The 22,740-nt window shown below is 28.5% G+C and overlaps 1 protein-coding gene across 1 annotated transcript in view; it reads right to left on the bottom strand.

Moving 5' to 3' along the window:
- Positions 1–20,728, bottom strand: part of LOC129984901 (uncharacterized) — a 49,199-nt gene extending 28,471 nt beyond the window's left edge. The window contains exons 1-5 of the mRNA XM_056094855.1: positions 20,713–20,728; positions 15,942–16,250; positions 14,770–14,898; positions 13,518–13,545; positions 7,185–7,279 (exon numbers count right to left, since the gene is read on the bottom strand). Of these exons, the coding sequence (XP_055950830.1) occupies positions 7,185–7,279; positions 13,518–13,545; positions 14,770–14,898; positions 15,942–16,250; positions 20,713–20,728 (577 nt within the window). The remainder of the gene's footprint in view (positions 1–7,184; positions 7,280–13,517; positions 13,546–14,769; positions 14,899–15,941; positions 16,251–20,712) is intronic.
- Positions 20,729–22,740: the final 2,012 nt, after the last annotated feature.

The raw sequence follows: 22,740 nt of genomic DNA, 5'->3' as shown, positions 1-22,740 counted from the left end.
ACTTACTAAGTACTATGCTGGCTATAAATAATCTGTAATACCAGCACATTTGATTATCAGGTGTTTTATTGAATGATCTAAAATGCTATTTAATCTTTAAATCGTTCTATAATAAAGGGAAATATATGTCTTTTTTATAGCTATTGAGTATCTGATAAATTAAGGACATATCTCATTTATCAGATATTTTAAATAATATTTTAAAGATTTTTCAATGAAAATTATCAGATTTCTTAAAGAAATAATATAGGTGATAATGATCTGCTTTGTCGTCAGATGCTTCAATAATCATAAGTATTTTCACAAATGAATTAGCATAATGATTTTGAAGAAATTACTGAATCAAAGTTTGAACGAAAATTGCAAAAATAATCCCCGAAAGGAAATTAAATTAACTAATTATTCTCTTCAATTATCGTCATTATCTAATAACAATAATAACTAAAAATTCGATATGCGAAATGGGGAATAAATGCAAGTTTCCAATGCAATTAGTGCAATAAAAGCTAATGAAAATAACGAAAAATAACAAAATAATCATTATCTAATAAAAAAATAACGACAAGTTGTGGAATTAATGCAATACTGCAATATAATTAGTGCAATAAAGGTAAATTTTGAAAGGGTTTCCATAAAATTATGGATCGAATTATAAATTCTTATGTTTTTTTGTTTGTACAAACATTTTCTAATTATTTTAAATTTTCCAAATTATATTAAAATTCTATTTAAAATTAAAATTTTAATGTTTGATTTGTTAATTAATCTTTTTCATTCTGTAGAAGTTGCAGATGCTTCCATTTAGGAACATAATTACAAAATATTTGAAATATACAAATACACAAATTAAAATACAAATATATTTCTCATATTTTATTAATTGATATCAAAATCGTTGAAAAGAAAAATATGCAGTGTGGCATTTGAAATGTTTTAGATAAAAATTTGATGTTTAAATTGTTTATGAAAAAGTTTAATATGGCAAATACTATACTTGATTTTTAAAACAGTTAACAATTTGGGATTTTTTTTTTTTTTCAACATGAGTATAAAAAAAAAATATTTTAATTTTTCTCAGACTTAATGTCGATGCGTTAGATAAAAATTCCAAACAAAAATACAATATTTGTGCAAGACCTTCCTCTAACAAAATTGTGTTTAAATTATTAATATTCAAAATATTATTTTTAATTTCAAATTGTTTGAAAATTTAGTTCTATAATTTAGCTCACTAATTCACTGTTTTTTCAATAGGAAAAATCCAGTTATTTTTTATAAGAAAGGTTTATTTTATCATGTGAGCACATGATTTGCTTTGAGGTTTTTGAAGCCTCAAAATGCGTAGGCAACAAGTTGGTGATTCATCGCTTTTGAGGCATCAATTTTTCGCTTTTACGGTTATTATAAAATAATGCAGAAAAGGTTTATCACATTTGGCGATTTATCGCCAACTAAAGTTACAACTTGATTTCCAAATTATTTATTCTCTGAATTCTTACGAATTGTCTTAGTCAAATTAAGTCAATTTAATCATTTAAGTCATTACCAGTTAGAAACTATCTCGAGACTATAAGATTGAGCATGTATTGTATAAACTGGTTTGAAAGAATCACGAAACTATCAGATTACGCATGCGTTGTTTAAACTGGTTTGAAACAATCACGAGACTATCAGATTACGCATGTGAGGATATAATGGGTTTTTTTTTCATCTCAAAATAGGTTGAGTTCAAAACTTTGTTTGCCAGCTAAAAAAATTAAAAATTAAAATTAAAAAAAATTACACACACACACACACACATATATATATATATATATATATATATATATATGTGTGTGTGTGTGTGTGTGTGTGTATAATGACATATTAATTCCAATTTGAATTTAATTACTTTCCAAGATATTAGAATTTAATTTAGCCCATAGTAACTTCATTCTAAAAATATTCTCTTATTTCGTGATCCAATTCCACTTTCGGTTTAATTAATTCCTCTGTAAAACTAATGAGCCAGCAGAACTATGTTTCAAATGAAAGTGATACTTCCTTTGACAATATGTATCATATGTATACCATCGGCGTGTGGCCGGAAATCCTATGTTATATAAGACTAGTGATCATTTCTTTCGAGCTCTTGTTCACTTCTGCTTTTGTGCCGCTCTGAGTCTGCCTGTAAATAAATTGCTTTCACGAAATGGATATTAAAATTAATTAAAAATAGAGCGTCTCGTCTATGTCTTCAACCTGAATTCTGCTCCAACAAAAATAATGTTACATATTATTATTTAGCCGGCAGGATTCAAAAATCAAACACACAGACACACCCACAACCACACCCACACAAAGACACACCCACACGCACACCCGCCCACACGCACCCCCCCCCCCCACACACACACATATATATATATATATATATATATATATATATATATATATATATATAGAGAGAGAGAGAGAGAGAGAGAGAGAGAAAAGAATAGATACCGATAGAGAAGTCTCGTGATTGTTTCAGACCGGTTTGACTGGTTAATGACTTAAATTAATTAAGACAAATAATGACTAAAAATAATAATGTTCTCACATAATAACTTGAAATTTGTGATCGTAGATTTCATTTTTTTTTTTTTTTTTTTTTTTGCAAAAGGCTTTATTTCTAATAATATTTTGTTTGATACAAGAAACCCCTCTGCTAATGTATCTAATCTTTCTATTATATTACGGATACACCATAAGAAAGAAATCTATATAATAAACGTAGTGGAGATATTTTCAAAGATAAAATCACAGGGGTTCCTTTATACTCTCTAATGGTCCTGTTAATTTACTGACTGGCCTTTCTATAAAATTTTATTTATTTATATTTATTTTAATGGTACTATTCCTTCTCAAGAATATAAATAAAAAAAATTCTGAGATAAAATTTCAAAGCGAAATTCGGCTAATAGAAGTAGAAAAGTTTCAAAGTTTATCTATTTTTTTAATTTAAGTACATAAATTGGGAATGATCATAAATCAGAACTATTTGTTTGCAAGTAAAGCTAGTTTATTTTCAGTGGACCATAAGTCACTGATGATGAATAAAGTAATCAAGCTGAGTCTTTTCTACGGTCATATAGTTTCTGTCACTTTTGAAGAAGACGAATGATAGAGTTAGTTCAGATGGAAGTCTCTCCAAAGACACATTAGCGCTCCTCTGAGAGACTTGCTTTAACTCATTTTTGTAGATTTAAAGGATACGTTAAATACTGAATTTATGAAACTTTTCTGTTTTTTTTCACAAATTTTGAGCGAAAAATGATAGATTCTAACATAATCTGATATGATCAAATAAAACATTTTTTAGTTAAGAAATATTATCAAAAATTAAAATGTCATATCGTTTGACTGGCTTAATTAGAAATTTAATATTATGTTTTGTTAAGAAAGGTGTTTTGCTATCTAATAGATAGTTTATTCTATATGAATGTATAATTTTTGAAGTAAAATTATTTATGAATTATTCCTGGTACACCATTATTTATGACTAATAATTTATAAATCATCGCTGCTATATTGAAATCTCGAACCCAAATTGGTGAAATTAACCGCTTACAACTACTTCCCAGACAAAAACGTTTCATAGATATTTAAAGTATGCGACAATGTTGAAAAAGAATTCAATTTTCAAATGTTAGGAAGAATTAAAATGACATAACATTTGACTAGCTTGATTTCAAATTTTATATTTTGTTTAAGAATAATGTTCTACAGTCTAATAGGTAGTTTATGCTATATGAATGTATTATTTTTGTAGCAATATTGTTTATGAATTATTTCTAGTGCACCATTATTTATGACTAATAATTTGTAAATAATATCTGCTGTATACGAATTTCGAACAAAAATGGGTGCAACGAACTGCTTACAAGTATTTTTCAAGTAAAAAAAAAAAGTCATAGCTAGTTAAAGTAAGCTATAATTTTGGGGAAGAATGTTTAAAATAATTTTATATAAATTAAATTTTTGATTTTTTTACATAAAATATATTCTTAAAATCCTATATGAAATAAAATGTATGTTTAAAGCCAAAAAAAATTCTGAAGAAGACAAAAAAAAAAGTTTCATTTTATTCTTGAGATGCAAAAAAATATCAAGGAAGTTTTGCATTTGGAAATTTATTAACTGACTATTTAACACAATAAAACGAAAATAAAAAAGTTAAATGAATGAAATTTGGTGCAGTGCAGGTACATACAGATCTAAAATTTAGATCTGTATCAAATGTTGGACTCAATCTGTCTGAAAAATGGCACGCAAAATACTAATTCATTTTTTGATACTTGTGTATTTATCGCATCTCTCTAATTATTCCCCAAATATCATGCGCTAATGGGTTCTCTCCTAACTATTTGTCACCAATGGCAAGTAGTAAAAAGTACATAAATACATTATTATCGAGTATATGCTTTGTTTGGTTATATTAACGTCCCATTTTAAAGCAACACTAGAGCTATTTGGAGATGGACCTCGTAGTTTAAACAGCGGTCAGATGACGAGGACGATACCTGAGCTGGCACCCCACTCCCTTCAAACGTTCACCGCACACCAGCGGGAGGACGTTTGACCCCGATGGTTTTAGCGTGCGCCAGGCCAACTTACACGACGGTTCTTCCGTGAAATCTGTTGTGGAACCAGACACTCTCCGGTTCTGTAGCCGAGACTGTAACACCAGGTCACTTAGAGAGTATATAAGAAAATATTCGGGTTACTACTCCCAATGATTTGTTTTGCCAATTTTGTACCAACAATAATATAACGGTACATGAACATTTAATATACCAATTGACAATATTTTAGGTTTCAAAAATTTTCCTATCTATATTTTATTAGCATTAAAGTCTATTTTATCTCAAATAAAATCATATTTCATCTCAAAGGAAAGCTCATTTTATCTCAAATAAGCTTTTAGTATTTATAAAGAATCTAGTTTTCACCGTTGTTCTGCCTTTTTACAGAAAACATTCAAAATTCAAAATAAAATATTAAATTTAAAGCAAAAAATTTCATTTTCTAAACAAATCCTGAAAACGTTTGAAATAAATTCTATAACATATTTTCTATTGATTGAAAAAGATCTAATCCAACATTTTAAAAGATATTATTACAGTTGGGGTTTGCTTGAAAAAGATCTTAATACAACATTTTAAAAGATATTATTACATTTGGGTTGTTTTACATAAAATTCTTTCAGTTTCCGTCACTTTTTTTAATTTCAAAACACCTCTCCAGCTCGGGAAAGAGTAGTTCCAAATTGCTTTTTGATGCAGATAATCAGCAGGATGATTTGCAAGCTTCTTTCAACTAATTTCTCACTTTTTAGATTTCGTGTCGGAAAATTCAAATTTGAAAGTGTAATGAGATTCCCTCTCGCAGTAATTTGAGTTGCACGAATCCGTGTCTTTTGGCGTGAAAGGTTTCCTACTTACCAGAATAATTTAAGATATTTCTACAATAAAACATCGCCGAGGTCTAGACTGAAATAGCAGATTTCGGAATTACTTGATAAAGTTATTTGAAAATAAATCGGAATATGCATTTATCAACAACAGTATTCTCCAGATTAGCAATTCCTTCAACGATTACGATATATATTTTAAAAAAATTCCTATGGAAACAAATATAGGAATTGCAAACATGAGTTGTTTCGAATAGCTAAATTAACGAAATATAAAAATTAATTGCAAAAAAATGAAGAAAAAAAATGAATTCGGTCTGAAGACTTTACCAAGTATCATCTTTTGGCATGGATTCAAACCATGGATTTTTTTTTCTAAAAGGATTCTGATTTTCATGCAATATTTACCCCTTGTAACCAGAAAATCTCAAGCAATTGAGGTTTCTTTGACGAATCAATGTGCACAAAGCAAAGACATTAAAACCAGACAGTAAACAGAATATGCAACACCAAACACAAAATTCTAATCTAGTAAAACCAAAACAAAATTAAATCAAATCAAACCACATAAAAATAAAACAATAAAGACAATATTATTAATACGGTTTGATTTGGTTTTATTGTTTGCAATTGCTTTTTTGTGGACTGATTTGATTCGATTATGCTGTGGTTTTACTTGGTTGGAATTTTGAAGTAGGTGTTGTGAATGAAATGGTGATGAAAAAATGAATAAAAACATGTTCAGCCACCTTATGTTTCAAGAAAATGTGGTTATACACTTAGGTTCTTTTTATTTTATTATTATAAAAATATGCTTTGAAAATAAATATATCTGAAATGGAAATCTGCATACAGACAGTGGCGTTTAACATTTTTGAGTTAGAAACTCTCCAGAAAGACCATAAATAGACGCAAGCGTATAACAGATTTTCGTAGTATATACGATATGGAAGAGATTCAATCAAAAAACACTTTAAAAAAAGCAACCTAAATATCAAAACACACAGTGAAATACATTAAATATAAGCTCGCTCATATTAAATTTTTCATAATACAACTCCTGAGTAAAGATAAATTTGGCACAAAATATAGAACAACCATGAAAAACAAAATGAATCAATTAGTATGGATAATGTATAGTATATATTAATAAACAACCCGAGTGCCAAAATTTAGGAATTTTATTTGAATTTCGTACGATTGAAAAGAAATTTACAAAATATATATCCTTTGAGAATACATTTCAAACTAAAAATTTAAAATTTTAAGAATAGTAAATCTTAACGAAAAGAAAGCTAGAAACATAACTAACGATTTTTTCTATTAATTAATACGCCTTATGATCATTAATAAATAATGTTTGTGAAAAATTTTAATAATTTAAATAATGTTAAAGAGTACGATTCAATTAATATATATAAATAAGTTTCATAATTACATATTTTTAATTTATTAAAAATTCATACACATTTTTAATTAATATTAACTATATATATATACACTTTTTTAGAAATTAAATATAAATAATTTTTGGCAGGAATATTAAGAGTATTTTATAATGTATAACATTATCATTTGTCTGAAAATGATAGAATTGACCTCGTTTTCCTGGTAAAAAACCTTACAATATATTCTGAAGGAAGTATTCATAATTCTTGGCTTAAAAAATAATATAAAACTTTAATTAAATCCAAAAAATTATCTTTCTCAGTAAATTTCAAAATTATCAATAAAAATAAATATTGCTAACCTGGTATATTCTCCCTAATTTTTTCCTCTTCTCGTGTGGAACACGTACAGCCTTCTGAACAAGAATCGCCAGATTTTTCAGAATTGTGGGCAGACCTGTAGAAAAACAATGTTTTTCATATTTGTTTCCCCTTTTTTATGTGAATTCTACTAATAAGCTTTATAAATAAACTTTCTTCATTTTTTTTTCTTCAGGAAAAATAAATTCTCTTAAAATGCCCTCGCTCACTGAGATGCAAAACAAATTAATTTTCTACGAAAAGAACATTTCTTTTTCTTTCCTTCATTTTCTTAAATGTTTTACTTCAAAGAGTTTCGAAAGAGAAATGTTTTCTTAGTTTTCATAAAAAAAGAAAGAAAGAAGACAATGTTTCGACTAATTAATTTATGCATTGTATCTTCTCGTGAAACAAATAATTAACTCTAAATATCAATTAAAAACAAATTACGTTGTACTCTACATATTTTGATTGTTAGGTGGAGTATTTTTTTTTGCAGAATTCTTCAGTAAAAACAATCATGTCTATTTGATTAATAACTTCTCTCGTTAAAGTGTATTTATTGCTTCGAATATATTTTATGAGTTTATTTTATTATTTTGATATGTAGAATATGCATTAAGTTTCAAAATATTTCTTTGACAGGGTACGAACATATTTAAAATATTTTTTCTTTCGTTTGTCATCATTTATTAGGAATTCTATCTGAAAGGTATCTTTTCAGCACTTTATGAAAGCGCTGAAAAGATACATTTCAGATAGAATTTCAGTTTTCACTTAAAGGAATCCCAGTTATCTTTTGTCATTAAGGCATAACTGAATGATAAACAATTTGAAAGTAGTTCACTAACCATATGAGCCATAAAACGTACGAGTTTGTTGGCAAGGGAGTTTTCCATACACTCTTTACATTTACTTGTTATGCTGTTGCCATTATAACTAATCGTTTATTATAGAAGAGGAGTGTTATTATTAAAAATGAAGCTGGAAATATTAATATTAATAATAAACGATAATGCAACTAATTGTAACAGAGCATATGAATCAACTTCATATATATGACTGCCATCGGGGTATATTATTGTGAAAACGTCCCCTAATGATTATATTTTGGATATTTTGCACAAAAATTTGTTGAGAAATGACCTCTGAAAAATGTATCAGTGAAAAGTCAAAAGTATATTGAAAACTGGTTAGAAATACGATTTTCTTACCTGAAAAGCGGGATAAAGAATTTTTTTTTTCTAAATTAGGAAATTATTAAACCTTATTTGATCAGAATCTTTCCGGAAAGAAATGCACCATTTAGCACCTGAAGAACTTATTAATAAGTTGTATTTCTATCTTACCATTAAATGTTAGGGCAAGATTTACAAATAACATAAAAGTTTGGATTTTATTTTTGTTATGAAGCATTCTTATAAGTGTAATATATAGAAAGATATATTTAATATGTCTCAATTTAAGCAAATTTTCATAATTCCACTTATGTATGTAGTGCACAGAAAGTAAAACATGGTGAAAATTACAAAACGATATCTGCATTATTTTTTAAAGAAAAATTAAGGTTCTTCTAGAAAAGTCTATAAGATTTATCTTCCGAATTACCCGGCAAAAATAAAGTCCTATTTTAAGAGTGTTATTATACAAATTCATGTGGCATTAAAATAATCGGTTTTCACAAAGAAAAGTAAAAATTAAATTTTTAAAAATCTTAAAATTTCGCGATATTTTGTTTATTCTATGAGTCACTGATACTCACTGACATTATGACTCCTCGATTTTATGACTCTATTTACTATCTCACTGATGTTATTAATAAATAATCTGACGTTACCTAATATCTTTCTGATGTTAAAAAGGACAGCTGTTGTGGATAAATTATGCAAAATATTCAATTAAATAAATAAAGAAGTAACATCTAAATTTCTTATGAGAGATATGCTTCGACAATTTTATCAAATTACACTTTGTTTTGTAAAAAAAAGTGAAAGAAATGAAAGGTTATCAAAAACATATTTTGATTTCAGCCATATTTCATTTTACATAAAATTTATGGCATATACTTGATTTAAACATAAATAAAATAGAAGAAAAAGTTTAAAAATAGCCGCAATAATCAAACTATTAATAAATCTGTCTTCCAAAACTTCAGAAGAATATTTGTTACTTAAATAAAAGAAAGAGTTGAAATATTTTGTTCAAGATAAATAGCGTGATTTTAGGGCACGTGAGCGTTTTAAAAATGAACCTTAGAAGAACGAACGCTTCCATCAGAAACGCACAAATGAAGAATTCTTGGGTACTTATTATTCTGGGCCAATAGCCGCTACGCCAAGTTAAGTAAATGAGAAAATATACCTGAGATATGAAACGTGTTACTTTTGAAAAATTTCATAGAATAAAATAGCGCAACAATGCCTCCGCGCACGAAACCTTTGTTGCTTTTACTTTTTTTTCTGGAACAAAATGAGAAGTCTAAAATTGCACGTTCTTTTTTCGCTTATGAAATGAATTGGTTGTGTAAGTGGAGCCGCTTAGATATTTTCTAAAAGAATCGAAAGTAATGTCTTCTTTCTTTTTAAAGTTTTGCTGTTTTTGCATTTCCTGGGTTTTGCTGCTGGAAACAATGTAGAGATATTACTAAGTTGCGCAGAAGAATTGCTAAATAATAAATAAAAATACATTTTTTTGCCAAATGAGCGATTGTTTTTTAGGCTGAAATATTTCTATCTATCTATTGAAATACAATATAAATTGAAAAATGTGATAATATGAAAAATGTGATATAATTTTAGGCAATATAACGTTGCTTCTGAGTTAGATGCTGGAAGAAGATAATAAAAAATAAAACCAATTAAGTTTTTAATATTAAATAGAAAGTCTGATTTTTGTAAATAAAATGCTAAACATCCGCATGAGCTTTTAAAAATATTTTATGTGACATATAAACCAACATGTTATCATTAGATAGGATATATCATTATGAAATTTATTTTTGTAGTGGTTACATAACTCTACCGCTTTCTCTTTTGATACAACAGAGAGCGTTATCTTATTATCATCAGGGTATATTTCCCATGATCCTTCTTGAGGGTCATACCTTAATAACATCAAGGTATATTTGACATGATCCTTCTTGGGTGGTCATTATTAGAATATATTCTAAGTGAATGTCGTGTATATTCTTGTCAGTGTTTGTTTTGTCTTGTGAAATTTGGGACTTAGAAATTAATAAAATAACTGCTCCTGAAACTCGTTTATTATATTCATCTACCTAATAATGAAGTTATAAAGAGTCTTGTCCCCCTACATTTTGTATAATTCAATAATTGCCGTATGATATAATCTGCTACTCTTTCGGTGATGACATTTTTATTATTTCTTGATCTTAAGCTCCAAGTATTTTACTAAAAATATTAAGGCAAAATATACAATCGACGATTGAAAGTGAAAAAAGAATGCATATTTTACAAAAGCACGAAAAATCGATTTCAGGCCAGTAACGGGGTTACTTTTTCCAGGTTAATGATATTTCATTGACTCGTGTGGATTCTACATAGTATTCTCTCTATATCACATATCACGATATTACCTGTTCGTTTCCTTATCCTGAGACGACCACTTTCCGACGATTCTATATCACTAAAGGGTGATAAGTGGAAAGATGTGCGCATTTTTGGAATTTGTTTTATCGTTAAATGGAACCATCTTTCTTCTCACTCCTATTTTGTCGAAACGATCCCATCCTAATGCATGCGCAAAAGCGAGGTGGGTTTTAAAATTCGTTGGAAAACAATTTATCATTTGCACATGCCGCCACCTATTATCAACATTTTATTAGGCGCTGGACACATTCGTTATTTTCCAGGCTCAAACACATGATATTGATGATACTTCGACATGAGAAATATTTCTTTTAATTTGGCACTTATTTCATTTCCAATACCTAACTGACCCTAGAAATGAAATACATATTTATTTCATGTACTTTATCCACATAACCAGATTAATTCTTGGTGCCAGTTTTGTGGGTCCTCTTGTTCACGCTCCAACTTCAAACCTTGATAGGTTTTACTTTAAAACATGATGGTTTCGTGGCGAATTGGAATGCGCGAGGGTAGAACCTGGGACCTTGTGGTTTCGCAGTCCAGTAATATGACCACGATACAAAAGCAATTGCTCGGGTAGCGCAGTTGTTAACTAGCTTATAAGCTATTCACCACAGACGAACGATACGGTTGTTGAGTGGTGATATATAGATGTTGATTTTAATGCGCCTGTACCCATTTGAGTAGCGCCAAGCGTTACGGCGAGCGTGTATAGTTTCTTTACTGTTGCTGTGTCAAGTGAATCTAACGACTTTGGGTTGCTGTGGGTAGATGGCGCCACAACAGCTGTACGAAGGTTGAAGGTTTATCGTCCGAGGTCACCAATGTGGTGATTGGTATGCGCGAGGATAGAACCTGAGATTTTGTGGTTCACAGCCCAGTAACATGACCATGATACAAAAGCAATTGTTCGTGTAGCGTAGTTGTTAATTGGCTTATAAGCTATTCGCCGCAGTTTTAATTTAATCTTTGTTTACACATTTTTTTTTTATAAAAATATATAAGAAAAACTGAAATGAAAAATCATTCAATAATGGCCCCATTCAGTAAAACCCATTTTCATATCTTAGTATTTTAATTAATTAAACTTTTTAAATGCCTTTTTTAACTCAATTTTAATACTCTAGTATAAGTTTGTTAAGGTTGATGCTTATGAATGAACCATATTCCAAGTAAATTATCAAACTGAGCATCAAACGAATTTTCAATAATAATAATAATCGAAAAAGAATATTCTGAAATTTAAACGATATTTTATTTTAATTTGAAGAGATTTAAGTCCAGTCTTTGTAAATCAAGTGAAAGTATTAAAATTAAATTATTCCTCAAATGTCTCTCCAAAGTCAAAAAACTAATACAAAATTGCTAGAATCTTTAAAAAATGCCTATTTGACCTCTTTGAAATTCTGGAAGTAATTTAGATAATTTATCTCAAAAACATTACCCAGTTAATAATTTTCAAATAAAATCCAACCAAATTCTAAGTTTTACTCAGTTATAATATATAGAAACAAATTTTTCGTGACAGACGGGGCTCGTGAAAATTGTTAATTCCCCACAGACTATATTGGAAATATTAACTATATCAAAAGTGCCAAATAAACTAAATAGCTTAACATTAGAGTATATTAAGGTTTTTTAAGAAGAAATGAAGAAGAAAAGTATTTAAGAAGAAAATAACGCTTTCATTGTTTTCTTCATTTTTTTTCTTTCATTATTTTTATTCATGTGCGGCTGCACATGAATAAAGAAATCAAGCTTTGCAATAATAAAAGAAAAATCGTTTCAGTATGTAAAGTAAATGAGAAAAGTTATTTGAAATATGAAATTCTTTACTGCTGCTAAAACTGTCTAGTATAAATACAGCAGAATAAAACTATTCTACACAAAGCTTTTATTGCTAAAATTGCAATCAGGGAAAGTTCTAAAATTGCATAGTCTTTTCCTTTCTTCCAAAGCAAATCGCTCACTTAGTAAAGTTGGTTTTGGAACAAATCGCTTTAGTAAGTAAAGTTTCTTTTGAATTTTCAAAAAGGAAGATTAAAATAATACTTTCCAATAAGGATATTACTTTTCTGAATGCGAGTTTTGATAATTCAAAAAAATTATGATATCTGAACATTTAGACTTTCCATGAAAATGACGAAAAAGAATGAAATCAATGACAATTGTTTTTTTTCTAAAATTATTTTAAAGCAAACATTTGCGATACATAAATGCTAAAATTCATAATCAGTTTGTAAAAATTATATTATGACTTTTCATTTTGAATTCAGATTTTACTTATACCAATATATTATAATTCAAATACCCAATGATTAATTGCTTTTCTTACATGTTCATATTAAAATATACTTTTTACTACAAACGTTCTACAAATTATAAAATTTTGAATTCGATAATGTCATTGTAATTATTAGAATAAAGTCAATAATTCTTTAACTTGTTTGAATGAATTGTTAAAATAAAGTACAAGTAAAATTAAAATCAAATTTATGATCAAAGAAAAATTTGTAAAATATATTTCAAAATTTGATAAAAAGTATGTGTTCTTTCCTATTTATTTATAACAAAAAGTTTAAAATATCTTGTATCTATAAATTGAAAACTAGATATTGTACATAGTGCATAAAATAAATGTTTTCAGCCTTCTAAAAAACAATAATTTATTAGTAAGAATTTTGAGTAAATAGAAGTAAAATATTAATATAAATGACAACTTACTTTTCATTTACTTGTCCAGAAAGTGAGTCTAAAAAAGATAGCATATAATCATTATAAATGTTACATCACAAACTCTTTACTGAAATTTATATTCGTAAGAATTTACAACATTAATATTAATTTTTATTTGGTAAAAAGTATCCATTTATCTTAAAATTTAGGGATAAATAAAGAAAGATTCCCTTTTATATGCCCTAAGCACTATATGGTTTAAGTACTTTACTTTTTTTCTTAAAAACATTTTATATCTATAATGTTATTTCTTGATTTTTTAAAACTGAGGTCAAGGTCAATTAAATCAGCCTTAACATCGAAGGAATACATATTACAATCAAAACTGTTCCTGAAAGAAATAAAGCAACCAGTAAAAATAATATGAAAAAAAATATTGATAATCTCCACATATATTTATATTGTTACTATATCAAAGTACAGGGTGTTCATTAATTATTGTCGGGGTTTCCGTACCTCATAACTTTCGAATAAAAAATATTACGCAAAAACCGATTACGTATTCGTAAATTACAACTCAAAGAATTTTATTACTGGTAGTGTAAAGCTTGTACAATTTGAACTTTGTAGGCATTCAGCTGAAGGCGATTTTTTGAGTTGTACTTTACGAATACATAATTCTTTGAGTTGTAATTTACGTATTCATAATTTTTTGAGTTGTAATTTACGAATACATAATTATTTGAGTTGTAATTTACGAATACATAATTCTTTGAGTTGAAATTTACGTATTCATAATTCTTTGAGTTGTAATTTACGAATACATAATCGCCTTCAGCTGAATGCCTACAAAGTTCAAACTGTGCAAGCTTTACACTTTAATATCATTAATAAAATTCTTTGAGTTGCAATTTACGAATACGTAATCGGTTTTTGCGTAATATTTTTTATTCGAAAGTTATGAGGTACGGAAACCCCGACAATAATTAATGAACACCCTGTATATTATTTTTGGGGTTATGGGTTTCGTTTATCGGCTTCAAACAATATGTTATAATTTAAAAAGTCAATTATTCTCTAATGTTTCAGGAGATAAAGATATAAAATCAGTAATTGTTTCATCACTTTGCTTTGAATTAATTAAAATAACAGTAAAGAAACGGATAATTTTGATTACCCTGTTGAAGTATATTGAAAAGAAAAGAAAAATGTTACTTTAAAAACTACTAATAGTATTTCCATTATATTTCCATAAAAACTGTTAAATACAATATTCTTTATAAAGAATGACTTTAATTACCTTTGCTTTTTCTTCTAGATAATCGATATTTGAGAGCACAGCAAATAATTATCACTACCAGAAGTAATCCTCCTGCACCAGCACCGATAATGAAAATTAGAGGACTTGATTCCAAATTCCATCCTGTACCTAGGAGATAAAGATGCAATTTCATTATTTTATTCCAATTGATTCAGTCATTTCATACTCTGATAAATCAAGAATAAGATAAAAGCTGTGATTTATTATATTGATTAGACGACGAAAGAATTCAAAACATTTTGAAGAATTTACAGATCTGACATAGCTTACAAATTTCTGTTCTTATTAGAAATTTAATAATTTTTCTTTGCAATGCAATTAGTCGAAACGTTTCTTATGAGTTTTATGTAACGTGAGATATTCATTTTAGAATTATGCAATATTTTATGTAATAAAACCATTTATCTAGAAAAAGAATGACATCATGTATGCAATGAAAATGGCACATTGCCATCAAAACTGTACCATTTATTACATAGAAATTTAGAAGATACGTTTTCAATACTCCAATGATGTTATAATATCTCCATTAGAAAGATTCATGTATACAATAAATAGAATTAAAGTAAAATAAATAATAAAATAAATAATAAATTAATATTAAGCACTATGATGGAATCACAAACATGAAAATCTATGGATTTTTCTGCATGCAAATATAATCAATATTCCTAATAAACCAGTTCATCCATTGAGATGGCTACTATAACAATAAAAATGGATTAAAATTACATTTTACTGTAATTTGACAAAAATAGTTCTTTTTTTTTATTTTAGGACTATAATTTAATTAATTTAAAGACTGTAGACTGGTTTTTTTATTTTAAGACTATTTTTAATTTAATGATTATAGACTATATTTTATTTAAATACTATATTCTATTATCTTCTGCATGTTCTATCCCCCCGTTGGTATGGTAAGGGGGTGCTAGCTCAGGTGTCGTCCTGTTCATCTGACCGCGGTTCAAAATTACGACATCGTCTCAAAATAGCCTTAGTGTTGCTTTAAAAACGGGAGACGTTAATATAACTAAAACTGAACTTTTGTATGTTAAATTTACTGAAAGAAACATGCCAATTATCTTTTATATTGCTACGTTTGAGACATATTGTATTAATCTTTTCTCAATAATTTAATATGGCTTAATTACCTGTTATGTTAGTTGTCGCAGGTCTGGATAGAGTATGTATCTCAAGAAGGTAAGGCTTGCTTCGACCAGCTTCGTTGGTGGCGAACACGGATACTGAGTACCACGTTCCAGGATCCAGTCCTCGCACGGCTACTTCTGGGAAATTCAGGCTGAAATTTTGCAATAGCTCACCGGTTGTCAGTTCTCGGATCTCCACATAGAAGTGTTCCTCCAGGTCATTGCTTTCGTCAAAGGAAGCGTTGCAGAAGACCTTGAAAGAAGTTTCTGTTTCTTCGGCCGCTGAGCAGTTCTGGACTTCTGACGGTGGTTCTGGAAAGATAACCGCGAAACTGTCTTATAGGTTAATCTTGATTGAGGAAGTTTCACAATATGATTCAATACAAAAGATCTTCCCAGAATGCTTCAGTTATAAGGACAAGCAATGCGGAAGCAGAAATGTAATGCTTCTGCTTGTGAGTGGACGTTACACTAAATTGGAATGATTTTAATCAAGTAAATTTATACGGAAAGTGATTTTGATTGCGTATTAACAATTGGTAAATATACTGGATAGCTTCATTCAAGATCTAATATCAAATGTAGGACTATTGAATATTTTTACATCCACTACTTCTTCAGCATTTAGAAGAACCCCACACTGGCTACTTCAATCCACCGAAAGGTGAGCGGAAAAATCTGAATGACAGGGCAGTCGCAATAGCAACAATGGCGAGAACTGTGGTTGATTCCTAAGGGTTATAACCGGCCACAGTAGAACACTTTCCCTAAGAAAGAACGTCCCGTCATCGATGAAAGGAGAAAGAATTCTCCCTTTTTGCGTACCCACCAGGATGGCTCTAACCAAAACCCAGCCGGAAGCTTCTCATCCTGAATTACGAAGTGCCCCTCCCCGAGGGACTAGTACTGTGAAGAAACAATACCAGATCTAAGTGGTGCAATTCATTCCATTCTTTTTATTTTGACACTTGAGTAAAATAGATCAACATGCAGAGTAAATGTTGTTCTGGCACAGCTTTAATCAATATTCAGAATAAATAAGATTTTAAAAAATCGATTTTGTTGCACATTAAATAATTAATTAAAACTGCGTTAGGATAAAGACAATATTTTTCAACACAACCCATTGTTTGTGGCTCCTTTAATCTAATATTCTATCAACTCGTATATTCATTGAAGAAGGTTGGATTTGATTCCATGATCGGCATATAAGCATCGCTACTTCCAAGTCCTATTCAATTGAAGACAAAATCCCAATGAATGAGGGATAATGTTTCCGTGGCCGAGTGCTATACGATATTGTGTACGAAAACTCTGATTAATTCTGGTTACGGTAAATGTTGTCAACAAGAAAGAAAAAAAAGATGATACACCACTGCTTTCATTAATGAAGAAAGAGCGCTATCGTTTTGAAATTTTATACGTGCTAATCATATTACAGACTCAGCGACCAAGTGTCACGGAATAAATAGAATTCTTTTTTTTTTTTTTTTTTTTTTTTGCAGCTAAGAGGTAGATATTTTGTGTTTTAACTACAGGCATAAAATTAGCCTGAGTGATTTCCCAAAATTTTTTTTCAAAAGCATTTTGAGCAATCTCCCCTAAACTGTCTCAAATACACTTCAATAAAATTCTTATCCCTTTCCCTAACTGTAAACATTCGATTAAGCCACGAATGCCTTGAATGACATCGGCAAACAATAGCTATAAAATATAGATCTTTGTCGTGAATCTTGCATTTTTATTGAATATATTGAATGAAAATGCATTTCAGAAGCCTTTTTTTCCAATTAAAAAGATAATTTTCACATGGAACCACAACCGTAGTTATATAATAACCTGCAAGCTTTCATTAATGTAAGATATTTTATTTATATTATGTTTAAATTCATGCAAAATTACAGACCGACAAATTTGGTTCAGAATTAGATAAAAATCTACATTTTATATGCTAAATCCAGTATACTAAATTTTATCTGTGCGAATCTTTATATTTTTCAGTTATCGAGTTATTCTTACTCGAACAGCCAGACGGACCTTCTCTGAATGGATTCCGTTGCAAAACTTGACACAAATCTACAAATCGTCTTGTAAAGTGCTTATAGCCAATTTCATTTGTCTGTCTCAAAACGTTTTTGAGTTATCCTGTTCACACACATACAAGCACGCAGGCACACACACACACACACATACAAAAACACAATTCCAAAAATTTGCTTTTTTGAACTCAGGTAGGTATAAAACGTGAGTATTCATTGAAATCTCGAGTTCAAATTTATTTGATGATAATTATATTTTCTCTGTGCTTATATATATATATATATATATATATATATATATATATATATATATATATATATATATATATATATATATATATATATAACAAAGTTTTGGAGCTCGGCCGATTTTGAGATCAAATAACCGCCATGATGCCATAGTTCTACGTCAACCTTTTAAAAACGCATCTGCTATCAAAGAAGCATACGCAATAATAATCCAATTATGGTAAAAGCAGGTTAAAAAAATATATGCGATTAAATGATGATGATGTAAATTTCCATTTATGCTTTATTCATTGCCTACCCGATTTCGAGCTTCAAACTCCCCAACCAAAACAAAATCATGTTCTCACATGATAAAATCTGAACATTCCTCAAATTTTCACTTGCGTCATTTCTTTTTAATTAATTTTAACTTGCCTTTATGTAAAATTTCAAAACCTCAAGAACTTTAGGATACATAAAAAGGAAAACCAAATAGTTTTTTTTTTGAGAATATTAGAGGATCTATTCAAACACTTGATAACTCAGTATCGGTTCAGCTTAATTATATCGAATATGTAATTCATAATATTAGTGAATAATAAGCAATATTTAAGAATTAATTAGGTACATATAATTTCATGAAATAAATTTTGAAATTCATTTAACAATTATATTATTCAAAATAGTTTAATTTTCGTTGATGGAATGGAGCAATAATGACTGAAATTTACTATAATCTTGAAGTAAATAGATTTCAAAATTACATTGTGATCACATGAAACCATCCAACTTCCATCTTTCAAATGTTAAATTTTACATCAAATCATTCAGAAGATATTGGATTCCAAACAGACGCAATTATATAATATATAATAAATGATAACATAAAGTGAACACATGCATGTGGTTGTTGGATTTTAGATCAACTATTTAAATCATTGCAATCAAATCAATAAATAAATGAAAAGAAGAATAAATAATTGAATTAATTATCCACATTCAGTATATAAAATGGGATTAAGAACATTTTTTCATAATGTTAATCATCTTTTAATATTGCGGACTATGCCCTTTGAGGAACTGTGATACTCATATAATTTTAACATCATTTCTGTCAGGCACATTTTGATAATTTATAATTTGTAATTATTTAAAGCTTAATTCATTGTGTTAACAGTTTAAGTTTTTAAAAAGAATTTTTTCGAAATAAATTTTACAAAATGTAAAAAAAATGTTTAAAAAAATCGAATATACTTACGATATTATTTTAGTGTTTCTTAAATTAATTATTTTTATTATTAAAATTTTATTATTTTTTTTTATTTTTTTATTTTTTTAAATATATAACCCATCAAGGCTTTGGAATATTGAAATAAATTTTATTTCCTCTTCACTTCCAGGTGTTGCCACTAGTATCGAATTAAAATTTGATTTAATTAATTTAAGGCTAACATGCGATTCATCAAACTGTACTCGCTACGCTCATTTCAATCATTAAAATTTCAAAATACTTATAAATCAGGTAATGAATGTAAATTCAATTACATCTTCTCAAGCATAAGAAAAAGTTGAATTACGAAAGTTAAAGTATTGGAGAAAATATAACTAAGAAGTTTTAAGTTTCAATTTTTTTTAAAGTGTGAAATTTATCTTATTAAAAACATAAACTGTTTTATATCAGTATTTCTAAATAGAATTCAAATGTATCATAGGTAATCTAAAACGACTTAAAAAAAACATTTGTGAAAAACTATCAAAAATAGATATTAAAAGTAACGGATAATTTCACAAATACTGAAATATAAGAAAACATTTTAACAAATTTTTTTAAGTAACTTTCTTTTATCCTGTTCTTATTTCTCTTTTCAATATATCAGAAATAAAATGATTTTTATCAACAAACAATCCTTACAACAAATAATAACTAGAGCATAAAAATCGATTTCACGGAGCAACAAATACTCTGCTTAGTTTTTATCCTTACAGGTTCCATTCGATGTCATTTGGAAGAGCAATATGTATTTTCCAATGCATAACTAGTTAGAATTTCTTCAAAAGCAACATACCTCTTTCAAAACAGCTTTCATAAAACCTGCACTTTTTTTTACATCTGGATCCCATAAGCAAACACAAAACATTTTATTTGAGTGAGTGCACTCATCTGTGATCCCCAAATTATGGGGTTGGCTAATGCATCCGCTTTATTGTTCAGTTACCTCAAAGAGTCTCTTTAGATTTAATTGGGAACTCTTAAAAGAGGACATATTTTGAATAAATGGAGCAGAACTAAATTCCCAACCTGGAGGGTAAGTACCCTTGAAATTTATATTTTAATGCATTGGGGAATGCTTGGATTTTTTTTTTATTTTCATTATTAGGTCCTCACTGGTGGAAATGTGAATTTAATTCCATTAAGTAGCTTTGAGCAGAATTTTTCAAACTCTTAATTAAAGCTTGCCATTATTACTCTGTATATATTTATATTCTAGAATGATTCATTTATTTACCTTCCATTGAATGCATTTGGTATTGATATATGTTTCTTAACGATTTGCTTCTAATGACATTATTGATCTTTCATGGTAATATTTTGTTTGATATTAGGTTCCATTTACGCCATTATATTTTTATTTTATTTTATTTTTATAAGGTGGTGTTATGTCCATTGAATTTTTTCAAAAAAAAATACAATATGTTTTTTATTGCTTTAAAAAATTACATTTGTTGTGAATTTTCTGTTTTCTTTTCCTTTTTATATCTAATTTTTATTTCTGAATTTCTTATATTCAGTTAAGGCTCTTGCTTCTGCTTTGAATTCAAATTCATAGTATTTCCACTATCTTAATGAGAGTCATCAGTACATCACAGCTGAATCCTGTGTCGTTTGACTCGTTCTGTGGTGGCGGGGTTCGGCTGTACACAAGAGACACATCACTGTTGCTGTGTGTATATATGCTACGGCCAGTTCTGTGTGTATAATGGCCAGCCAATTCGTGAACTGGCCAAGAGGTTTGGCCAAAGTCCGAAATACTTGCAATTAATATTGTATTTTCTACTCTGACTGGCCATTTCGCGAAGTGGCCGGGAATCCTTAGCCAAGCCCAATGTGATAATCTATACTTATAAATAAAGCTCAATGTATGTTTGTGCGTGCGTGCGTATGTGTGTGTATGTATGTGTGTGTGTGTCTACAGTCCAAACCATTTGACATACAGTTATCAAATTTGGCATATATATATACCTTGGAGGTCGGGAATGTTCACCGTGGAGCGATTTTTTTTTTAAATTTTTAATTAGAATTTTAATTAAAAATTAAGCGTAATTTCGGCGTTTTGTCGCTATAACCAGAAAATATTAGAGCACAAAATCTATTTTTGCATCAAATTAAAGCTTTTTTTAATTAAAGCTTAAAATTTAATTTATAAATTATGCTTAGATTAAATAATGCTAAAATTTAATCTGCACGAGCCCTTCGAATTAAAAGAAATAGCATTTATCAACCTGTTGCCCTAACATTGATTGTAATTTTCGGCAGGTGTCTGTATAAAATAAAAAAAAATGAAATAAAACATTTTCTAAAAAGTAAAAGGAGGAAAAGTTTTCTATGAGCTTTGAAAATACCTATATTATTAATTCAATAAAACAATTTAATTTAAGGCAAACATAGTATAATATACTTAGGATAATCATTCTAATCAACGACCATCAACTAATTTGGGGCATACATTTACTAACAAAATGGTCTAAAGGAACTAAATAATTAATAATTATATTAAATATAACTTTAGTCTATAAAATGCTCCCATGAATCAAGAATTTTAAATTTTTACATAGGTCCACTGCCCTTTGAATCATATTTAACAAAATATTCTTGAGACACCAATATTTTTAATAAAAATCGTTGAACTCCAACCAACTACATCAATCACTAAAACTGACTGATTTATGAAATTTCAATATCACTCTTCTATAAAAACTGGCGATTTTAGACTACTTCACCGACTGTCTCAATGAAGATACGCTAATCCTCTGTAGAGTTTCTCAACAGTCATTGGCCTGTGATTATAAAAATGTTGATCGTTCTAAAACTGATGCATAAAACTTCATAAATCGGTCAGATTCATCGCAGAATATAAGGACATTTATTTATTTATTAAAAAGTTGGTGTCAAGAGTATTTCGCAGAATATGATTCCTTGGGATCAAAGGATTGTGTAAAATTTAAAATTCGTAATTATTTCATAAGTTCATTTATTGACTGAAAGAAAAGAAAATATTTTTATTTGCATCGTCCTTTTGAAAGTAAAAAATTAAATTTAAGATGAATCAGAGAAATTTTTGTTGAATAATTCTTTAAGATATTATTTAAATTATTATGCAGAGGACATATAATTTCACTGCCGAACGACTCTGATTTAAGTTTTCATATTTAAAAAAAAAAAAAAAAACATGGTTAGCTTAAATATAAAGAGCTTTTATATTGATTGCAGTTTAAATTTTCCAATTTAATTTAAAGTAGAAATTTTATGGACACTG

Source organism: Argiope bruennichi, chromosome 9 (assembly GCF_947563725.1).
Source record: "Argiope bruennichi chromosome 9, qqArgBrue1.1, whole genome shotgun sequence".
NCBI classification, from domain to species: domain Eukaryota; kingdom Metazoa; phylum Arthropoda; class Arachnida; order Araneae; family Araneidae; genus Argiope; species Argiope bruennichi.
The sequence above is the reverse complement of the archived record's forward strand: the minus strand, read 5'-3'. Positions and strand labels throughout refer to the sequence as shown.